At 39.6% G+C, this 19,735-nt stretch overlaps 2 protein-coding genes and 1 non-coding gene across 3 annotated transcripts in view; 1 reads left to right on the forward strand and 2 right to left on the reverse strand.

Annotated features, from left to right (window-relative positions):
* LOC101862574 (signal recognition particle receptor subunit alpha homolog) overlaps nucleotides 1–2,055 on the reverse strand; it is a 43,087-nt gene extending 41,032 nt beyond the window's left edge. The window contains exon 1 of the mRNA XM_035969403.1: nucleotides 1,958–2,055. The gene's annotated coding sequence lies outside the window, so the exon portion shown is untranslated. The remainder of the gene's footprint in view (nucleotides 1–1,957) is intronic.
* Nucleotides 1,618–1,709, reverse strand: TRNAM-CAU. The gene is given in 2 exon segments: nucleotides 1,618–1,653; nucleotides 1,673–1,709. It is a non-coding gene; the product is annotated as a tRNA-Met (tRNA).
* A 727-nt stretch (nucleotides 2,056–2,782) lies between the features above and the next one.
* LOC101862792 overlaps nucleotides 2,783–19,735 on the forward strand; it is a 42,799-nt gene continuing 25,846 nt past the window's right edge. The window contains exons 1-5 of the mRNA XM_005096989.3: nucleotides 2,783–2,901; nucleotides 14,389–14,573; nucleotides 15,354–15,521; nucleotides 15,997–16,141; nucleotides 18,089–18,257. Of these exons, the coding sequence (XP_005097046.1) occupies nucleotides 14,396–14,573; nucleotides 15,354–15,521; nucleotides 15,997–16,141; nucleotides 18,089–18,257 (660 nt within the window). The 5' untranslated portion in view covers nucleotides 2,783–2,901; nucleotides 14,389–14,395. The remainder of the gene's footprint in view (nucleotides 2,902–14,388; nucleotides 14,574–15,353; nucleotides 15,522–15,996; nucleotides 16,142–18,088; nucleotides 18,258–19,735) is intronic.

The following is a 19,735-nucleotide window of genomic DNA, read 5'->3' on the forward strand; positions in this document are numbered from 1 at the left end:
ATTCCGTTAAGACAGGTGTATCAGTTTTACACAGGTTTCCGTTAAGGCAGGTTCGACTGTATAAGCTCCCCTCGTGAGAATCACCGGATGCCCTGGTTTAGTGAACTACATCGCGCAAGTGCTGGAACGTCGTGTCTTACCCTTATTTTCGTCAAGGTGTCATTCAAGTAGTCATCCCCATGCTAAACAAGGCATTTTCTCATCGTAAGACCAATGACATTAGTCTAGAGAATTTTTAAAAACCCAAATCAAGTCAACGTTCGAGTGGTTATAACCTACCAGTAAACAGCCCCGATATGAATCCTACAGGTATGTGAAGTCCCATATGAAACAGCGGCGGAAGAAAAACGACCTTAATAACCCCAATTCCGACCCTTAATTGTTTGCAACTCTCTGTGACATTTGAAATGAAATGACAGATAAATACATGTATGTCCTAAATTTAATAGAATCGATGCCCAAAGGTTTCATGCATTACAACACAAAGCCAATGGTTCCTAAGCAAAATAACATTTCTTAATGAACACAATCAAGGGGGATGGGAACGCAAAAAAATCTATCATTCGAAAAGTTATTAAGATATCTTCATGAAACATTATTCTACAGTGAGTAGTGACGTCAAAAAATCTTGAATAAATGATTTTATTATAAATTTAATCCCTTGCTATGATATGATCTGAGATTTGGGTGGTAAAAATATTCCCCTATATAATTTGGACCTCGATTCTGAAAAAGCTTGTGCTCCTACATCAAAATGCCAAATCCATCCTCTAAAACAGCCACAAAAGGCTGCAAATTAAACCACTTATTATAATATTTTAAAATGATTTATATGATAGATTTTCTAGAAATGTGTACATTTTATATGACATTCCAATATATCTATATTGCAGATGTTACCATAGCAACACAAAAGAATTTTCAAAATTTTACTATAATATGACCTAATTCTCCACTCTATTTATGTTGATGCTACCACATTTGCAAGCTCAGTTTCTTCTTCTTAAATAATTAACAAATTTCAAAATTTCTCCCGCATCATGCCTTAAAAAGGAGAAATAACTCTACTATTATTATTGTGGTAGACAGACCTAGAGAGTTTATGAGCACCAATTAGGAATTAAGCTCCTATTGATGAGCACCCATCATTTTACTCTCTGGAACTTGGGAAGATCAATGATAAACTCAAACCAGTATAATGATTATAATGACAAAACAATCCGATACTATCAAAATATGGTACGCTTTTATATATTATTAAATTTGGTGTAATTAGGTCCTTAATAATTCTGAAGGCGCTCACCAATACTAATTAATTATGATTAATGATTCCGTTTCTTGGAACTTGAACACTGGAAAATAGAGTGCAAAAGAGGCAAACGTTAACTAAGTTGAGTAGATCTAGACTCTAGGCAGGCTATTACACTATTATTATGTAGGCCTAGGCTTATTTGTTAGATCATTTATCCCTGATCTCTATGTCGTGAGAGTAAGAATTTCAAAGCCTTATATTAATTAAGTAATAAATATCGATTATCAAAATGAAATAATTTTGTTTTTGATGTGGGGGTAGAGATCAACAACATAGCATAAACTATTATTACTATTCAAAAAGATTGCCCCGGGTGAGGATCGAACTCACGACCTTCAGATCGCTCTGATTGTTTGTGATTATGAGACTGACGCGCTACCTACTGCGCTACCGAGGCCTCAATTTAACAGAGGAGATGTAATATATATAGTATACTATTTTTGTGGCACTGTTGAATGTTTTTGTTTTTATAAGTACCATCTGTTAGGTTAAGGTGTTGTCACCCTCCGCGTCTTATCCGAATTTGCCTCAAATTCTATTTTTTTTGGGTCTTGGATATCACCCAAGACGGAATAATCACTAAGTTTCTATAAATAGTAATCTAGGGAAACCCTTGCTGTGCTACAGGCCAATCAAAATTCTTACTTTTGGTCTCGTGACATATAGGCCTACAGTGATCCAATTTTCCTGAAAAACGAAAGGAGTGCCTGCTGGAGTGGTTGTGGTGCGGCTTGGTGGATCCACAGAATTCTACCCCTGCCAGTTTGGCCCCAAATGGAACCAAATTGCTCAAATTTGGCTCTTTGGGATCATGACTGGCCCCCCAAAAAATATTTGGCCCGGTTGGCACCAATTTGGCCCATTTTAGATTTCACCCCCCCCCCCAAAAAAAAAAAGAAAGAAAATAAATGAAATAAAATAAAAGCAACGAGATTTTTGCCACACACAAAAAAAGCATTTATTAGTCCCAAATGGTTGACAGTGAAGCAAGGAGTTTACAGTTAGTTCTAAACTCCTTGCAGTGAAGGCAACCACAACAAGAGCGGCTGCGTGGAATAATGGCTGATCAAGAAAGTCGTGTTTACATTGTGGATCTTGAAGAGGATTCTAGCGTCAAGACAGTTCGCAAACATGTTAGGATCTTGCTTCAGTGAGTCGTCCCCATGAAGGAACCATGGCATGACCACTGACAGTGACAGGAAGAGCAGTAGCGTGCAATGATGACTGAAAAGGGTCAGGTACCGTACCGTAATCAATCATACTTATTGATAATTTACTAATGTTATTTAATTTGGTTGAATGTGTATTTATTTTATTCACAAAGATGGGGGGTGGGGGATGGGGGTGTAAATACAATGGCCGAAATCCGATTAATTTTGGAAGGGGGGGGGGGTAGTATGGTTTGGCCCCCAAAAAATCAATTTTGGCCCCAAATTGTGATATTGTTTGCCCCACACCAGAAAAAAAACTGGCAGCCTGCAGGGCTTGCACCACATCCTGTTTTGCGAGAAGACGATTGTTGACGAAACCAAAACAGACCTGACTTATTGAGCTTTAAGTTTATCTTTCGTTATCAACGTCTGATAATGGTATGTTCGATTCTTTATATTCAGATGGGAAGGAATTCCGTAACGATGTTAACATGTCACTAATAATACCCATTCCAGGTGAAGAGACAAAGGAAGGTTAAGAGGAATTCAAAGTAACACAAACTCAGTTTACTTTCTAATTTCTTTACTTTCTTTATGCATGGCCACCTCTATTCTCACCCGGGATGAGAATAGTGCAGGCGAGTCTTTTGGCTATTCTCACCCGGTGCGCGTTCACCGTTATAGCCTAGATCTAGGCCAACAAATTTTGCGTTCACCCTAAACCACAGAATTCTACACTGTGATAACAGAAACATTGTAGAATTCTAGAACTGTGCCGTGAACAAACGTTCCATTACAACTGTAGCCTACTAAAAGCGTACAATTTTGTCTGTGGGCAGTGGAGAGAGACTAGAGAAAGAGAGAGAGAGAGAGGAGTAGCGTGAGAACTTCCAGTCAAAACAAAATGGCGACCCGCGTAGTTCGGCTCGATTCGAAAAGTTAAATAGCCATAGCATCTTTGTATAGGCACTTGGATATCGGCCCGCGCGGCCCGAGATTTTCGTTCACCTGCGGCCGCCGCGTTTTGTGTCAGAAATCGGGCCCCGTGAGGGGGGTACCTATTTGTTTTGTTTCGTTTATAGTGTTCTTTTCAATTTATGGATTACTTCCGCCTATCAAATTAAAGAGGAAAGAAAGGCGCGTATTATGGCGTTTTCCACTTCGGGATCGGTTGTGTGTGTTCGGAGTTACAAGGAGTTAAAAATAAGGTAAGTTCAAGCCTTTATATTTAAAGAGTATATCTTTTTTTTTTTAGGTACTCCTCACAGTCTTTTCTTCAACCTTTTATCTCTTTTATTTGTTAATTTCAATGTTGTACGTTGAGGCATAAGCGTGTGAGCCCTAATTTAAATAGGTCACTCTCCATGAATGGGCATGACCTATTATCGATCGCGCTGCTGAGCGTGAACCGGGAGGTCATGGCGGCCATTGCGGAAAGCGAACTTAACCCACGCTAACGTGTATTGTTGGCGTTTATTACCTCTTAAACGGCATTGAAGAATGTTTTATAGTAGAAGATATGATTTATTTTAAATTTTGGAATGTAATATGTATCACTGTTGTATAGTTCTTATGAATTTGAACCATGTAACAATCAGTAAGGAGTCTTGGGTGGGGGGAGGGAAATGTAACAGCCTTGGCCTTGTTTTGTTTCTGTGTTACTGTCACTGTTAGACCATCCATTTCACGCAAGTTTTTACTTCTTTTGTGTGCTTATATTGTCTTTAAATATTTTTTCTTCTTAATTGTTTTTGTGTGTGCTTGTTATTTAAATATCTCTTTAAATTATCATGTACTTTGTCCAGTTTGTTTTAAGATAGATCTACATGTTTATTAGAAGATGTTTTTTCTCTTGTCTAGTCATCTACACCCTCCCTTTACTAGAGTTGTAGTGTGAAAATGTCAAATTTCCATCCACTGCTCACAAATGAATTTATTTACTTCATTGATGAATTCATTGCTTTGCTTTTTTTTTTCTTTCCACAGCCCCTGATCACAACCTGCCACTGTTCCATTGGATTTATTGACAGCTCACCAGAATAAATCCTGACTTTAATTAAAATCCAGAAATGCTTGCGGAGTTGGTCGAATTCACAGAAAAACTTGTTTGAACAAGTTGCAAAAAAATTGAGCACTTAAGAAAGCATTTGTTGCAGACAAGGAAAAAAAATTGACATTAATTTAACAATATCAAGTTGGCAGACTGGGTGAACTAAACAATTGCCAGAAATAAAGAAAGAATAAATAAGTATCGTGACACAATTGCGTGCTTCAAAAAACATGTCATATTTCACAACTAATTGTCTTTGAAGAAGTTGAACATTTAAATAAACACAATAAAAATATAATGAAAAACTTGCTGAACAAACTGAAGTAATAAAATTAGAAGAGACTATTGTTTAACTTACAGGGCAATCTCATGAGTTAAAGATGTAAAAGAGAAATCAAAGATAAAGACAGAGTAATTGATCATTTACATGACAAATTAAAACATGAAAGAAACATTCTAACAATAACATGCAAAATGAATTTAAAAAACAGTATTATCATGAATTAAGGTAGACTAAAAACACTAGTTTGCAGCAGCTGTAGACACAAATGTTAACTTTAAAAACTTCTATGCTCATCTTATTTTAGGCGACCAGCTGTTTTGTTAAAATATATTTTATTTTTTAATCAGGTTTTTGTTAATTCTACTGATATTTGATATGTAGATGTTCGAAAAGAAAGGCCTTAAAAAGACCTTCAAAACGATACCTCAATTATTGATGTAGCTTAATTTATAAGAAAGTTATGGCAAAATATATTGACCGCAGGACGGTGCGGTCACGTTACACAACACAGTGTTACATAATATTACCCAATATTACCCACCACGACATATTTTAAAAATCTCGTCTGACTGTTATTTTGTCCTCAACATCACAAGGTTTCAGAAAATGTTTGGTTTTTGCATGTACGCAGCAGCATATTGAAGCAGCTAACATTTCCCTTGTTGTCCTTGCTGTTTCGATCACAAAAATTGCCTTTTTTTTCTATATAGATGTTATCCCCTCGAAAAGATCTTTAAAATGCCATATCTCAAAAACGGTTCAACATAGAGCAATAACTAAGGTAGCGTTGGAATCGTGTCACTGAGCTCTTTGCATTGGTATTGTTTTTAAAGCAATTTGAAAGCTTTGAAATTTTTATCCAAGTGCCTACTTTGTAGACAACCATATTAATTTACTTTTGTGTTTTAACATCATTTTTTAACTTTGTTTTGGTCAATTTGATCGTCCACACCGATAGACAGTATTCAGAAAGAGACAGAGAGAGAGAGAGGGCGGGGAGGAGTAGATCTTGCGAGAACTTCCAGGCAAAACAAAATGGCGACCCGCGTAGTTCGGCTCGATTCGAACAGTGAAATAGCCATAGCATCTTTGAAGACGATCAAATTAGCTTACTTTTGTGCTATAACGTAATTTTTTCTTGGCTTTTATCAATTTGATCATCCACACCGATAGACAGTATTCCAAAATGAGGAAAAGCAGGTCTTGTTTCGCACTGGGTGAGAATAGCCTACGCTGGCAATTCTCACCCGGGGTGAGAGGTAGATCGTTTTTCTATTCTCACCCCGGATGAGAATAGCCACTTCCTTCTTTATTGCCCGACCAAATACTTAACCCTATCTTTTACGTGATATCCCACTCAAAAGTCCCTTCTTTGTTGCGTAGGTTGGGGTGGTCGCTCGTTACGGAAGTCCTCCCGGTAAAATTGATTCCTTTATCAACTTTAGACTTTATGATGTTGACATTGTTGACTAGAAATCTAGATTCTAGATATAGATTTAGATCTAGATCTAGATCTAGATATCTAGATCTAATCTAATGAAAATGGCAGGCGCTATTTGCAACGCCGCATTCTGAATAGCTCCCGTGCTATTTATTTGAAGGCAGTGTCCATTGCCACAGAGTGACGCGGTGACAGTTGACGCCAGCGTCAATTGCCACCGAGTAAATGAGCTCTTTTGTGTTTGTGATATAGATCTAGATCTAGCCTGTATGTGCTCAGTGTTCTGCGTTCGTGAACTTCCGACGCACGCCTCTTTCTTTGTCCCTCTGTGTGTGGGGCCGGCCGGAGGTGGCAATTGTTTACTTTCTCGCGTTTTATTCCGGCCGAGCCTAGATTCTAGATCTAGATTAGATCTAGAATCTAGATCCAGACGAAACTCTATGCACCCTCAACTGGATTCAAAACTCTGCGCTGGAGTTAATCGTTTGTGTAGGTAGATCTGGATATCTAGATTTAGATTTTAGATATCCTGGCTTTAACTTTAGGCCTTCCGTACTGATTTTGATGGCCATTGTGTTTATATAATGTTCATAGAGTTCAGAGCATAAATCTAGCCTGTATGTGCTCTGTGTTCTGCGTTCGTGAACTTCCAACGCACTAGAGTTGGGTCGAGTGGACGGACGGGTTCGTTACTCGCGGACTCAGTCAGAGCGAACGGGTAACGGACGGCCATGAGAGCGAACTGCGAACCTCAAGACAGTTCGTTTTTAGGGTCCGCTCCACAATTTGACTCTCTCAGCGAGCGGACTGTGGACCTCAAGCCTCAAGTCAGTTCGTTTTTTGGGTCCGCTCCACAATTTTATTCATTGGGCGGGCGGGCGAACGGACAAACTCTAGCAGACGAAATACTCAACGCAAGATTAGACCCGTCGTCTATTGTTTGTTAATTACGCCTGATGTTTCAAACCACTAGCGGTGCCACAGGGAGTGAGAGAGGCTGGTGATGTAGTACTATTTGTGTAACCTTTCACCTCGTGTGTGGGGCACACTGTGTACGTTCCAATTATATTATCTCAATGGCCGGGGGGCGGAAATTCCTGCCATGAACGCCTAGCTACAATGTGAGGCAGGAGGGTGATTTTTTAATTTAATTTTTTTTTTGGGGGGGTGGGGGTTGCAAGTTGTATGCAATGGAAGGAGTCGCTCCCGTCCGTCCGTCCGCTCGAATGCATGGAGTCTTTCGGTCCGCCTGTCTGCTCGCTCGCTAAACAAACTGTTGTCTCTCTCCGATAAGTAACTACTCTTCACAAACGGACGGTTCGTTACCCGTCCGCTCGTTTGCGGGTAGTGCCAACGAGTAGTTCGTTACTCGCGGACGCTAATTTTGCGAGCCTGACCCAACCCTACAACGCATGCCTCTCTCTTTGCCCCTCTGTGTGTGGGGCCGGAGATGGCAATTGTTTACTTTCTCGCGTTTTATTCTGGCCGAGCCTAGATCTAGATTAGATCTAGATCTAGATCCAAACGAAACTCTATGCACCCTCAACTGAATTCAAAACTCTGCGCTGGAGTTAATCATTTGTAGGTAGATCTAGATATCTAGATTTAGATATCCTTCCGTACTGATTTTGATGGCCATTGTGTATATATATATATATATAATGTTCATAGAGTTCAGAGCGGTTGCTCGCTACGAAAGTCCTCCCCTGGAATTAAACGCGAGAAAGTAAACTATTACCCCGGGGGGTCTCTCTCTCTCTCTCTCTCTCTCCCTAACCCCATCCCCCGGATTTATGTTCATAAGAAGCGCATTTTTGCTTAGAGTTTGTGTGCATTTGTGTTGTGGCATACTTCTAGAATCGCCTATGTTGGTTCTACATGATTGAGCTAACGAGAGCACACTACACTGGCTTCTGATTGGCTGTATAGTGATGTATGTACACCTTCCAAATTTGGTAATATTACAATGACCTTAGGCCTAGTGGAATGTAGTCGGGAATCTAGGTCACCATTTAGCAAGCGAGTGTCTGCTGGTTATCTCTATTGTAGAGCAGAGGCCAGGCAAAGATCAGTACTGATAAAAACTGCAGTAGTTCACTAGTTTCTACCCCCTGTGTCAACTATAGGACATATTGTTCTAGTGCCTTGTTAATAAAGTCATTGTAAAATAGATACGTGTAGGCCTAGTCTAAATGACTCTAGATCTAAGATCAAGTAATACATTTTAGCCAATCAGAAGCCGGTGTAGGCTATTGTCCTCGTGATGTCGTTTCATTGTTATTTTTTAGCCAGCCAGAAGCCGGTGTAGTGCGCTCTCGTTACCTCCATGTGTTGGTTCTACACCGAGTCTTAGTGCTAGCCTACATCTCATTAAAAACAGGCCAAGTTGAAATTGATAGCTCTCTAGATGTTCGTCCAATGAATATCAGAAAACAAAATGACCCACTTAGACATGAGGAGCTCGAAAGGATGGCCAGGAAACAAGACTTTCATTTTACTGTAAACAAAATCTTTAAAATGAGCTTGAATTTATGCAAAATGATATTCCCTGATAAAATTAAGTTTATAGATAGTTTTGAATACACCATTTTGTGACCGACTATTTTCCTTTTGAACCCCAGAAAATGTGTGTAACTACTCGTTATATATGACTTATCAACTTATTCGAGGGGGTAAAATCTAACTTATCCATGTGTTCGTAACACATTTATGAATAGAAAGCTAATTTTCTGTATAGAGCGTTGTTTTCAGACTTGACTCCGCGTCACTCGGTGGCAATGGACACTACTGCGTCACTAAAGTCATTTGCCACCGTTTCACTCTGTGGCAATTGACACCAGTGTCAATAAAGTCAATTGCCAGTGCCTAACTCGGTAGCAATTGACGCTACCTTTTTTTAAATTCCAGCACTAACAACACAGAGGGATCAGTATTTTGCATTTTTTAACTTGTAACTTTTTATGATGTATGCCATTGGCCTCGAAAGTCAATAAAGTCAAATTCAATTCAATTCTCTCCTACAAAATAAATATTGTAGTTCTGCATGAATTGTGGAAGCTTTCTCAGTTTCTTGATAAACCTCCTAGGATTCGACTCCTTTTTTTATGACGTTGTCTTATTCCGATCAATGTTGGGTAGATCTAGTCTAGAATAGATCTAACAATTGTTTCTGACATTGTTTGCACAAAAGTAGAGTAGATCTAGTCTTGTTCATCTCTCATAATCATAATTATTTGAGTTTGAGCAAGTAAGTCGAAAGACGCTTGGATAACAATAACAAGATGGTGCAACTTGTGTAAGTATAAGCAGTATTTTCTGTCTGCAGTGTCGTCATACAATAGATCTAGATCTTGAATCTAGATCTAGATCTCCCTAAAACTATTATCTTTAAGTTAGCCCTCGAGAACGTTACAAGCTGTCTACGTTCTGTAAGTCTAATGTTCAGTTCTTCCAAGCGTGGCATCGAATCCCGGTCCCGGAATTTTTAAATTTTTTTTTTAAAGAAAAAATTAGACTCAAAGCCACTATTGAACTTTAACCAGGCCTAAAATCCCTAAATTGGTAAAAGGAAAAGTACTAAGGTTAGATCTACTTCGTACAGAGGTCCTCTTGGGAACAAAACCAGAAAGCGCATGCTTCATCACTGCTTTAAAGAACTACAAAGCAACAGGTTATGATTATGGGGAAAATTGTTGATCCGTCGAGAAGAGGACAAAAAAAGAGAAAGGAAAAAAACCAACTTCCAGGACCGGAATTTGAACCCACACTCATAAAATAATGATTTGGCTTCAAGCGCAGACGGCTGTCAGAACTTCCAACAAGGAAGTGTAGATTAAGCTTTATAATTGTACACGGCAACACGACGTTTTATTTAGCACTGGCGCTAATCGCAACGCAGCTTTGCAAATAGGCACTTCTTATTCATTTTATTCTCACCCGGGGTGAGAAGAACAATATAATATTTTTCTCACCCGAGTGAGAATAATATTACATTTTTATTTTCACCACAGGTGAGAATAACGACAGCCTTACGTACTCTTAACTCCAGCGCAAAGTTTTGAATATCCAGTCGGAGATGCATAGGGTTTCGTCTACCAGATCTAGGTTTAGGCGCGGCAGGAATTAAACGCGAGAAAGTAAACAATTGCCACGATGGCTACAGATCTAGATAGTTAAAGAACAAATTACATAATAACCTACAACACAGAAAACATATAGATCTATATATATATATTTACATCTAGAATCTAGTTCTACACCTAATGGAATGGGCCCACACACAACAAAGTACAGAGTACAAAGCATTGGTCATAGTCAAGGTTGCATGATGCTGAGAGTAAACAACTCTTACAGGCAGGACTCTGATCTCTCTAGTTTAGCTCTAATCTAGTTCTGGACTCTAGATTAAAAAATAAATTTCTCATTGTCTTTCCTTTTTTTGTCCTTTGGGAATCTGAAGAAAGACAATTATTTGGTTTTCCCTCTAGAATTAAAACGGCCGATCGCCGAACGACAGCATGAGCATTGAGTATCACTTGCCGTGTTTGTTTACAAACTGTCGCATGCTCGCCGCTAGTGGCGCTGGGAGTCAATGTGCCTCACAAAATTGGGCCACTCTGCATCTTACCGTAGACTGTACTATGTTTTGTAATAGTTTGTTTACAACACAAAAAACTTGTTATCCCTAACAGAACCTTCGATTATTCTTAAGGCACGCAGTGCCTTGACCCTAGGCTTATTTTTTTCTTAATTTTGATTGGCTAAACCATTCAAGAATAAAATTTTCCATTACAGGACCAATAAATAGCAACAAAAGGTGACGCTATTTGCTCGAAAGATAAGGTTTTCCCCTAAATCGACAATAGTCTCCTCCCGCGCTCGAGAGCTGGCCCGCCCGTTGGCGATTTTAGTCGCCTCGCACACTCAGAGAGAGGGAGGCGAGTTTTGTCGCCTTGAGCACTCGATGACAGGGGTCCTATGATCAAAGATACTATTATGCTATCTTTGCTATGATGCCCGAAATGAAATAAAAAGGGCGGAAACGAAAATACCGGGTGAGAATAGTAGGCGGTCGTTATTCTCACCCAGGGTGAGAAAAGTATCAATTTTATCATCACTCTGGGTGAGAATAATCACTCCAAATATGTAAACCACGGCAATTTTATAATTTGTAGGCATTTTTCTGATTGGCTGCTAATTTTAATAGTGTGATGTCATCTGGGATACCCACAGACTATTTTAAAAAGGCAGTGGAGGTACCGTATAGAATGACGTGTTTCTGGTATATTACTAATTACAATAACATCAGAGACACTAAAATATAATTAAATACTCTCTGATATCATTTCGGAATTCCAGTATTGACACCGTACGAATGTCAACAATTTCCTTCATTGAGACATTGACGGGTTTGAGCTTCCTAATTTTCCAGTTCACTGCATCTATTGAATTCATTTGAACGTTTCCTCTAGATCTACTGTATAAAAGAGACTATTTATCATCGCTGCACCGCATCGTATCACATTATCGGTATTCCTGGAAAAACGTCGCATCAAAGCGCCGTGCCATCCCGTTGGCTGTATACATATAGCCACATGATCGGAGGGGTGGTTCGGTCTGATGTCAAACAAAATGGTTGCCTTACCTAAAAATAGTTTGCTTCCTTCTACGTTTAATCGCATATCAAGCAAGCATAGAATGATCATTCCTCTGCCAAAAAAAAAAAATTCTTCCACTCACACCAGAATCTACTTTAGTTTAGTTAGATCTACAATCTAGATCTAGATCTGCATTACACATAGTCTAGTATTTTGTAACCCATCGGCATTTTAGATCAGTGTGGGAACAATAGATCTAATGGGCCTGTCTGTTCTCAGTGTCACTGGGAATAGTGCTATCCTAATAATATTGTAGTTCTGCCTGAATTGTGGAAGCTTTCTCAGTTTCTTAATAAACCTCCTAGGATCTGACTCCTTTTTTTATGACGTTGTCTTATTCCGATCAATATTGGGTACATCTAGAATCTAACAATTGTTTCTGACATTGTTTGCACAAACGTAGACTAAACGTTGTCTCGTTCATCTCTCATAATCATAATCAATTGAGTTTGAGCAAGTAAAAGTAGAGAGACGCTTGGATAGCGATAATTAAGCCGGTGCAACTCGTTATAAGCAGTATTTCCTGAGACATTGTACCAATTTTATGGTAATAGGCCTAGTCTGATAGATCACGCAACATTTGTAACATGCAGGTTGTGCTGTACAATATTTTTATTTACAAACGCTGTGTCGTCACCATGAAAATAAATCAATATTTGTGCTGTGCTGTCGCTTGAGAAAAAAAAAGAAAAGAAAGCTGTTAGCGTCCTGTCAGGCTCGCCATCATGACCGGTCATTGAACCTGCACAGTGTGAGTACCGGCGGTCTGAGCTCTGTCGTGTCCTCGATCACCTGAGCTGTCCGCCTGATCTTACATCACGCTTGGTGGGGAGGACCTACAAGCAAGAGTCAGACTGCATTCTACCAAAATATGAACTCTGGACGCTTACGTTTTCCCGAGCATTGCTCTCGTCTTTCAGTTTTGCGCTCTAACTTCCTAGACAGACTGGCGCCCATACTCGTGGACTGTGGGATCGGTTCTTCTGTTGGCAGTGAACCTGCTTTTCATTTTTTAAAATTTGGTCGGTGTGGTCAAAACACAACGATTTATGATGCGTCATGACATGAGTGGGGAACTCTGTTAGAGATGGAAAGAAATTAATTTTTGGTAGGGGACATTGCTTGAAGCCAACTGGCTCCCACTTGACTGAGTCTTTTTTTTTAAGCCCCACCCCCCGCCCTCAAACAAACAAAAAAAAGAACAGCCCACTTTCTATGTGAGTTTATTTTAAAGCGTGTCCTATGTCGGAGAGATACAACTTATATCATATGAAACTCAGCACTTCACCCTGCTGGCACTTCTCCTCTCCTCTCCTCTCTTTTTTTTCTGGACAGAGCAATGACTGTTGACACCCACCCCTTGGCGCTCATATGACCTTATGCAGTTGTGAGCGCCGTAAAACCCTTTACTATATATTTTTTTTTAAAGAGCAATGACTGCTTGTGAAATTGTCAGTTTTGAAAAAGATAATATATGTATAAAGTGGTTTCATAACTGTCATGAAGCTTCTAATACTTTTAAAAAATTTGTTCATGAAAGAGAGTATCTGGGAATCACTTATGTTGGGTAGTTTTAGATTATATCAAACTATCCTAGTTCGATTTTCTCTTGTATTCTTCTTGAAATTTGATTGTTTGAAAAGTTTTGCTAGTTCTTGTAGAATTTGGTTCTGTCATGTCCGTGATGGAGATTTGATTCATTTACTTGAGGGCCTTTCAGAAAAAGGTGTCAACACTTAACCATTTCATACTTCAATGTGGAGACTGCACTTTTTTCTGGCATGCCTTACAGACCCAATGATGCTTTGCTGTATAGTTTTTTAGTTTCTGTTTGAAATCCAACAGCTGCTGGGCTCCTGACCTTTGAACCTATGCCTACTGTTTAGGAAATTTTTTAAAGTTTTTTTTTGTGTTGGTGCCATACGAAACTGATTATTGGGAATAGGAGGAAGAAGTCGTTTCAAGTTCCATGCAGGTTGGAGCAATGGAAGTGGAAGAGTTCCAGGAAATCTATAAAGTCCCCATCTAAGGTCATATAGGGAGTCCTATTTTGGGAAATTTCATAAGTTCACAGCGTCAGATGTAATTCATCATTATATAACTTTAGTGGGATGAGAGCAAGTTTCGGTGTCGCAATCATGGGAAGATCATATTTGTTACAAACTTGCAAATGTCTGCTTTTCAGTGCACACACAATATCAGTTTTTAATGGAATCAGTCAGAGAGGATTTTGAGTTTCCATCTTATAAAGAACCTAAGAACAAAGATAAATTGTGCAAAGATGTCATACTAACCAGTTCGGATAGTAAGCATTGTTTTGCTTTGAGTACTACTTTAGTTGAACCAGGAATGGCTCTGCTCCTGATATTTGTGATGCTTTTTACATTTTATAATGTTGCACCCCAACCCTATATTTTTTTTATCAATGTACATGCAACTGTGTGCTATGTTACAAATCATGGTTCGTTATTTCTTCATATTTTTCTCTACTCAGCCTCCCTATGGCTGAACGTCAATTCCAGTACAATGGGAGGGAGGGTGGGGCAACACAACGCGTCGTCATGGCTTCAGACATGCATGATGAGCAGCCAGTTTTGGCCGTTGGTGGCAAAAGATACCTGCGGATGCCAGATCATAATGATATTTTGCTGAGACAGAGTCTAGTAAATTGCCAAATAGGTAAGTAAGTGTGGTGTCCAATTTTGGAGATGTTGGAGTTTTTAAAGTTAGTGTAGAAGGAATAAGAGTGAATGCGTGCATGTCATTTGGTGTGTTTTTGCAGGAGGAAAGATTAATTTGTCGCAGTGTGTAAGGTGAATTTTGTTCTTGGATTTATGGTAAAATGTCTAAAAAATTTGTGCACACAGGAGATCTACATTTTAGTTAGAATGATATGTATTCCACAAAAGCTCACATATAACTTTACAATATCTGTGTTGAATGGCCCGTTCATTTATTCATCCTTTCAGTCTTGTATCTCTCCCCCCCTCCCACCACCACCCAAGGAGAACATTGAACATTGCAGCTTGTTGGGTGCATGCCACTCTCCTATCATTCTCATACTTATTCCATCTACTGATTGCCAAATACCCTATGCAGCTGGGTGCTAAAGATAGGGAGTAGCTAAGAATTGGAGAGTATGGAAGAAGTTACATGTGAAGCCTTCTATGATGTGCTACTTTGAAGATGAAAAATTGCAGTGTGTAATAATCTGCTTTTGAAAGTTTTTTTGTCGATGAATGAAAATTTGTTACTTGATGAGCTTAAATGAACCTGCATTGTGTTCAGTCAATGAAGAATGATGTTATTCACGTTGTTTTTCAATAAAAGTGTCAAGACTGTGAAATGCAGCTATCTTGTTTTTCAAGAGAGAGAGTGACTTTGAATTTCATTCAGTTATTTTGATTGTTGTTATAATATAAATAACTTAGGGTGTCTTTTGTTGTGTTGATGTTGTAGAGACAGAGGCAAATGCTGGAGAAATTTCCCTGCACAATGATGACCATAATGATGGCCTGCAACCTCAAGTCACTGGTCCCCTCCAGCAGCTGGGAGTCAATATCCTCAGTCCCCCTAAATCTCAAGGACTGTTTTTGCGGAGGAACATGGCTCCGCGACCTGAAGCAGGTGAGATATATGTATATACCCATGTGATTTGACATTTCAATGTTTAAAAATGGATAGAGATTAGTGGTTGCAGCAGGATTTCCGTGTAACTCGCATTTCAGTTTTGATAGACAGTTTAGATGATTAGTACTGGTAACAAAAGTAAGCTCTGTTCTTCCACTATACATTTGTACTGTAATGGCTGGCTTACATTTTATGTACCATGTGTCGCAGTGTTTTAGTATTGGTTTGAAATCCAGCAGCTGCTGGGCTCCTGACCTTTGAACCAATGCCTACTGTGTTTGTTTGAAATTTAAAAAAAAGATTTTTGAGTTGGGGCCATAAGAAACTGTGATTATTGGGAGTAGGAGGAAGAAATCGTTTCAAGTTTCATGCAGGTTGGAGCAATGAACAGTGTTCAGGATTTTCGAAGAGGTGTATCTTTTTTATGTAGTAGTCTCTCACAGAGGTTTTCTTTCTTCTAAATCTAAAACAGTGGATGGTGTGTTTTGTGCGAAGAGTCGGCTCAAAGTTGTGGCTCCCGAAAGTCCTGATCCAGAGCCTGAGCCTGAGCCGTACAGAGTGAACCTTGTCAAGAGGAAGGCGGAGGAAGAGAAGACCAGTGGCCGCACAGACTACTCGTGAGTTCCATTACATGTTTGCTGTTGGTGTATTGCCCATATCGAACATGTTAAGGGGGGATATAAACATGTTCTTATGCACAGTAGAATTGTAAATGGGCTGATTTATCAATATCATGCTCGTACTGTGCAGGAACATCATAGGGGGAACTGCTGCCTTTTCTTTCCTCATCCTTTCTATCGTCATTTACCTATACTTCTTTTGTGTATTTGTCACTCTCATGAACTGCTATTTTCGGGGTGCCTTGATAGTTGAAGGTCGAAGCAGACTTTGTGCTGTTGAGACTAGAGAGGTGAGCAGAGTAAGCCTGATTCAGGGCTGCCTAAATCTACAGATTTTTCCGGTATATACCGATTTTGGGCCTGTTCTACCGCCACACCGATAAGGTGTCAAAACTACCTGATTTGCGATGGGTTCCGAAAGAATAAAAAGAAAAAAAACCCATTGTGCAGTGCTTCCATTCTTCTTTGTTTAAACGGAACTCCGTACACTCCGAAAGTTCCGTACTTGCTGTTCTCATTATATCACCTCCATGCATTGAGAGAGAGAGAGAGAGAGAGAGAGAGATCAGCACTTGCCTCCGTAACTTGTCAGATATTTATGGCAACTCTCGGGAATAAATTGTATGGTGCACACCCAAACACTCCCTTCCCCTCTCCTCATATATATGAACACGCGCGAGAGCATGCACACGTGAACACACACACACGTACAAAACACACATGTGCATGCACAAACAAGTTTTCAAAATATAATTACCCAATATCACAGAAAGCAAGCGCGTTCGATTTGGCAACGATCATCTTTTTCTTTTCTTCTTTATCTTTGTACTACCTGATTTTGGGCCAAACTATCTGAAAATGACTCTGAATCTACCTGAAATGGGAACTTTGATTTAGGAAGCCCTGCTGATTCCCCTTTTGGACCTTTCTGATGACATCCACCCTTTTGTGCTCAAATGACCTTATGCAGTTGCGAGCGCCATAATACCTTACTAATACAAAACGCTGTATTGCCCAAATCTTCGTTAAGCTGATCAACTGCACTCTCTGTGTCCGGGTAGTAGAATTTTTCATGGGGGGGGGGGGGGGGGGGCTTTTTCATTCTATTTACAAATTCATTAGGAAATTTGTTTTTTTTACATCCTGTTTTTTAAAGATATTAGTGTATACTTTTGGAGCATTTTCCTAACTTTGACTCAGATTGGAAACTTTGTTCATTTTCACATTTCTGACAGATCTGCTGACTTGATCAGCCGGTCTTTCCCCTCTGCTTTTGCTTCATCCAACATTAAGTAAGATAGTTGAAAATGGCACAGAACAGTGACAAATTATAATGATGTGGGAAGGACAATTTGAAAATGTTTATATCGTGAGTGGAGTAGTGAATTTTGAAGTAACTTCCTTCTCACTATTTCATTGTGTAGAACATCAGACCCATCTGGAAATTAGCACCCCACCAATATATCATCGGTATTGCAAGCAATCTGTTCAGTACTTTTTACACAAGAGGCAAAAACTAGTTCTTGTGTTTTGTTCAGGAATCATGAAAAGCCAGAAAATTGTAAGCCTTGACCAAAGCATCAAACTGCATTTTGGTAATGTTGAAAGGAGCTTCTTTGATAAATCTTTGGGTAGGTGTAAAAATCAAAAGTTCTCAAAATTTGGACTTAAGTGTATTGCGTTTGATTGTGATGATATGCTGAATGTGATGGTGTTTATATAATGAGCTCTTGTAGAGTGAAGGAAATGACACTAACACAACCTTCTTCAACGTAGGACAAAATTGTAATGAAGGCGTAGAATGAAAAAGACAACACACTTAAATTACAACAGTGAGCGATGACTCACTCCCCGGCGTTGGCACAATGTCATTGTGTGTTTGTGTATGTGTAAGCCAGGCATGTATGCAGTCGCTACAACCTACTGGGTTTTTTTTTTAAACAGAAAATCGGAGCAGGCAAAGCAGACTCGCAAGTTGGTGGAAGAGATCAACACCAATGTTGAAAGGAAAGAACAGGCCATGAAAAAACAACAAATCACCTTGGATGCTTTGGGAGACAACTTCAGCCTGCGGCCGCTGGCCAGTCCTAAATGCATCATATATGACGATACGGTAATAATTTCTATAATTATATTTGACAGTTTTGTATGGGTGGTTGGCGAGCACTTTGGTGTGTTTTGATCCTTCTTTCTTATCAATCATCTATGGTCCTCATCTCTCGAGTCCTTTGTTGCTTTTTTTGTTTTTTGTTTATCTTGTGTTAACTCGTAAGTAACACCTGTAATCTCAGGTACTTATATGACCTAATTGTGTTGCAAGTGTTGTGACACTTACTAGTACCCCCCGGGACAGTGCCACTTACTGTAGTGTCTCTTGGCCATCCCCAAAGGGGGGACATTTCTTGTTCAAGCACAGTAGAATTGTAAATGGGCTGATTCATGTCATGCTCATAACTGTGCCTGATCTACAACAGGGAACTGCTGCCTTTTCTTTCCAAATCCTTACTATTGTCATTTTCCCTCTATTTTTTTGTATGTTTGTCACTCTCTTGTGATCTGCTATTTCCGGGGTGCCTTGATAGTTGAAGCAGACCTTGTGCTGTTGAAGCTAGAGACGTGAGCAGAATAAGTCTGATTCCCTGTAAAGACTTCCCTGTTGACACCCACCTCTTGGCGTTCATATGACCTTATGCAGTTGCGAGCGCCGTAAAACCCTCTACTATACAAAAAAACAAACTTACTAGTGGGTGGTTGGTGGGTGCTCTGGTATGGTTTGCTCCATCTTTCCTATGAAACATCTGCTGTCCATATCTCTCCTCCTTTTTTGTGTTTGTTATTCTCCTATAACACTTCGTATCTTCGGCACTTATATGACCTTATTGTGTTACAAATGCGGTTAAACTCTCACCAAAACTAAGACCTGGATGGTGTACTCTCTTTGTCGTAATGGTCAGGCACTCTGCTTTAACTTGCAGAAGACATGAGTTCGATTCCGGGGGGAAGGAGGGAGGGATTTTATTGAGTATCTCGGGTGTTTTTGCTGGGACCTTGTATCCCCTCATCCCGGATGGGCTTAGACAGCCGTAGTGGAAGCCTGCCTCCTAAATGATCTAAATCGTGTAGATGGGGGCATGAAACATGTGTATTTGATTTTTCTCGCTCAAGTGGTTGGTGGGCATTCTGCGGGGGGGGGGGGGGGGGGGGGGGGGGGCGGCACTTTGTCTGTTACTTATCTGTATTTGCTGGTGTCCTGTTCTGAGGAATTGTGACGATGATCATGCTGCAAATAACTATATTTTCCTCGTCAGTTATTGTCATTTGATTGTGAACTTAGAGTGGGTTTTAAAAAAGTAAATGAGACTTGTACTTACATGTCTAACGTGTTGCAAATCCTGTCTATTTGTGTAGAACAAAAAATAAATGATGATGGTCAATCTTGAGCAGTGGGTGATTGTCGGGTGCTCTGGTGCGGTTTGCCTCTTTATTTCCTATCAAACATGTATTGTCTTTACCTCTCATCCTTCTTTTCATTGTGTGTTACTTTCTTGTGACTCCTCCAATCTTAGACACTTATATGACCTATTTGTGTTG

The sequence above is a fragment of the Aplysia californica genome, unplaced genomic scaffold (genome assembly GCF_000002075.1).
Source record: "Aplysia californica isolate F4 #8 unplaced genomic scaffold, AplCal3.0 scaffold00144, whole genome shotgun sequence".
NCBI lineage: Eukaryota > Metazoa > Mollusca > Gastropoda > Aplysiida > Aplysiidae > Aplysia > Aplysia californica.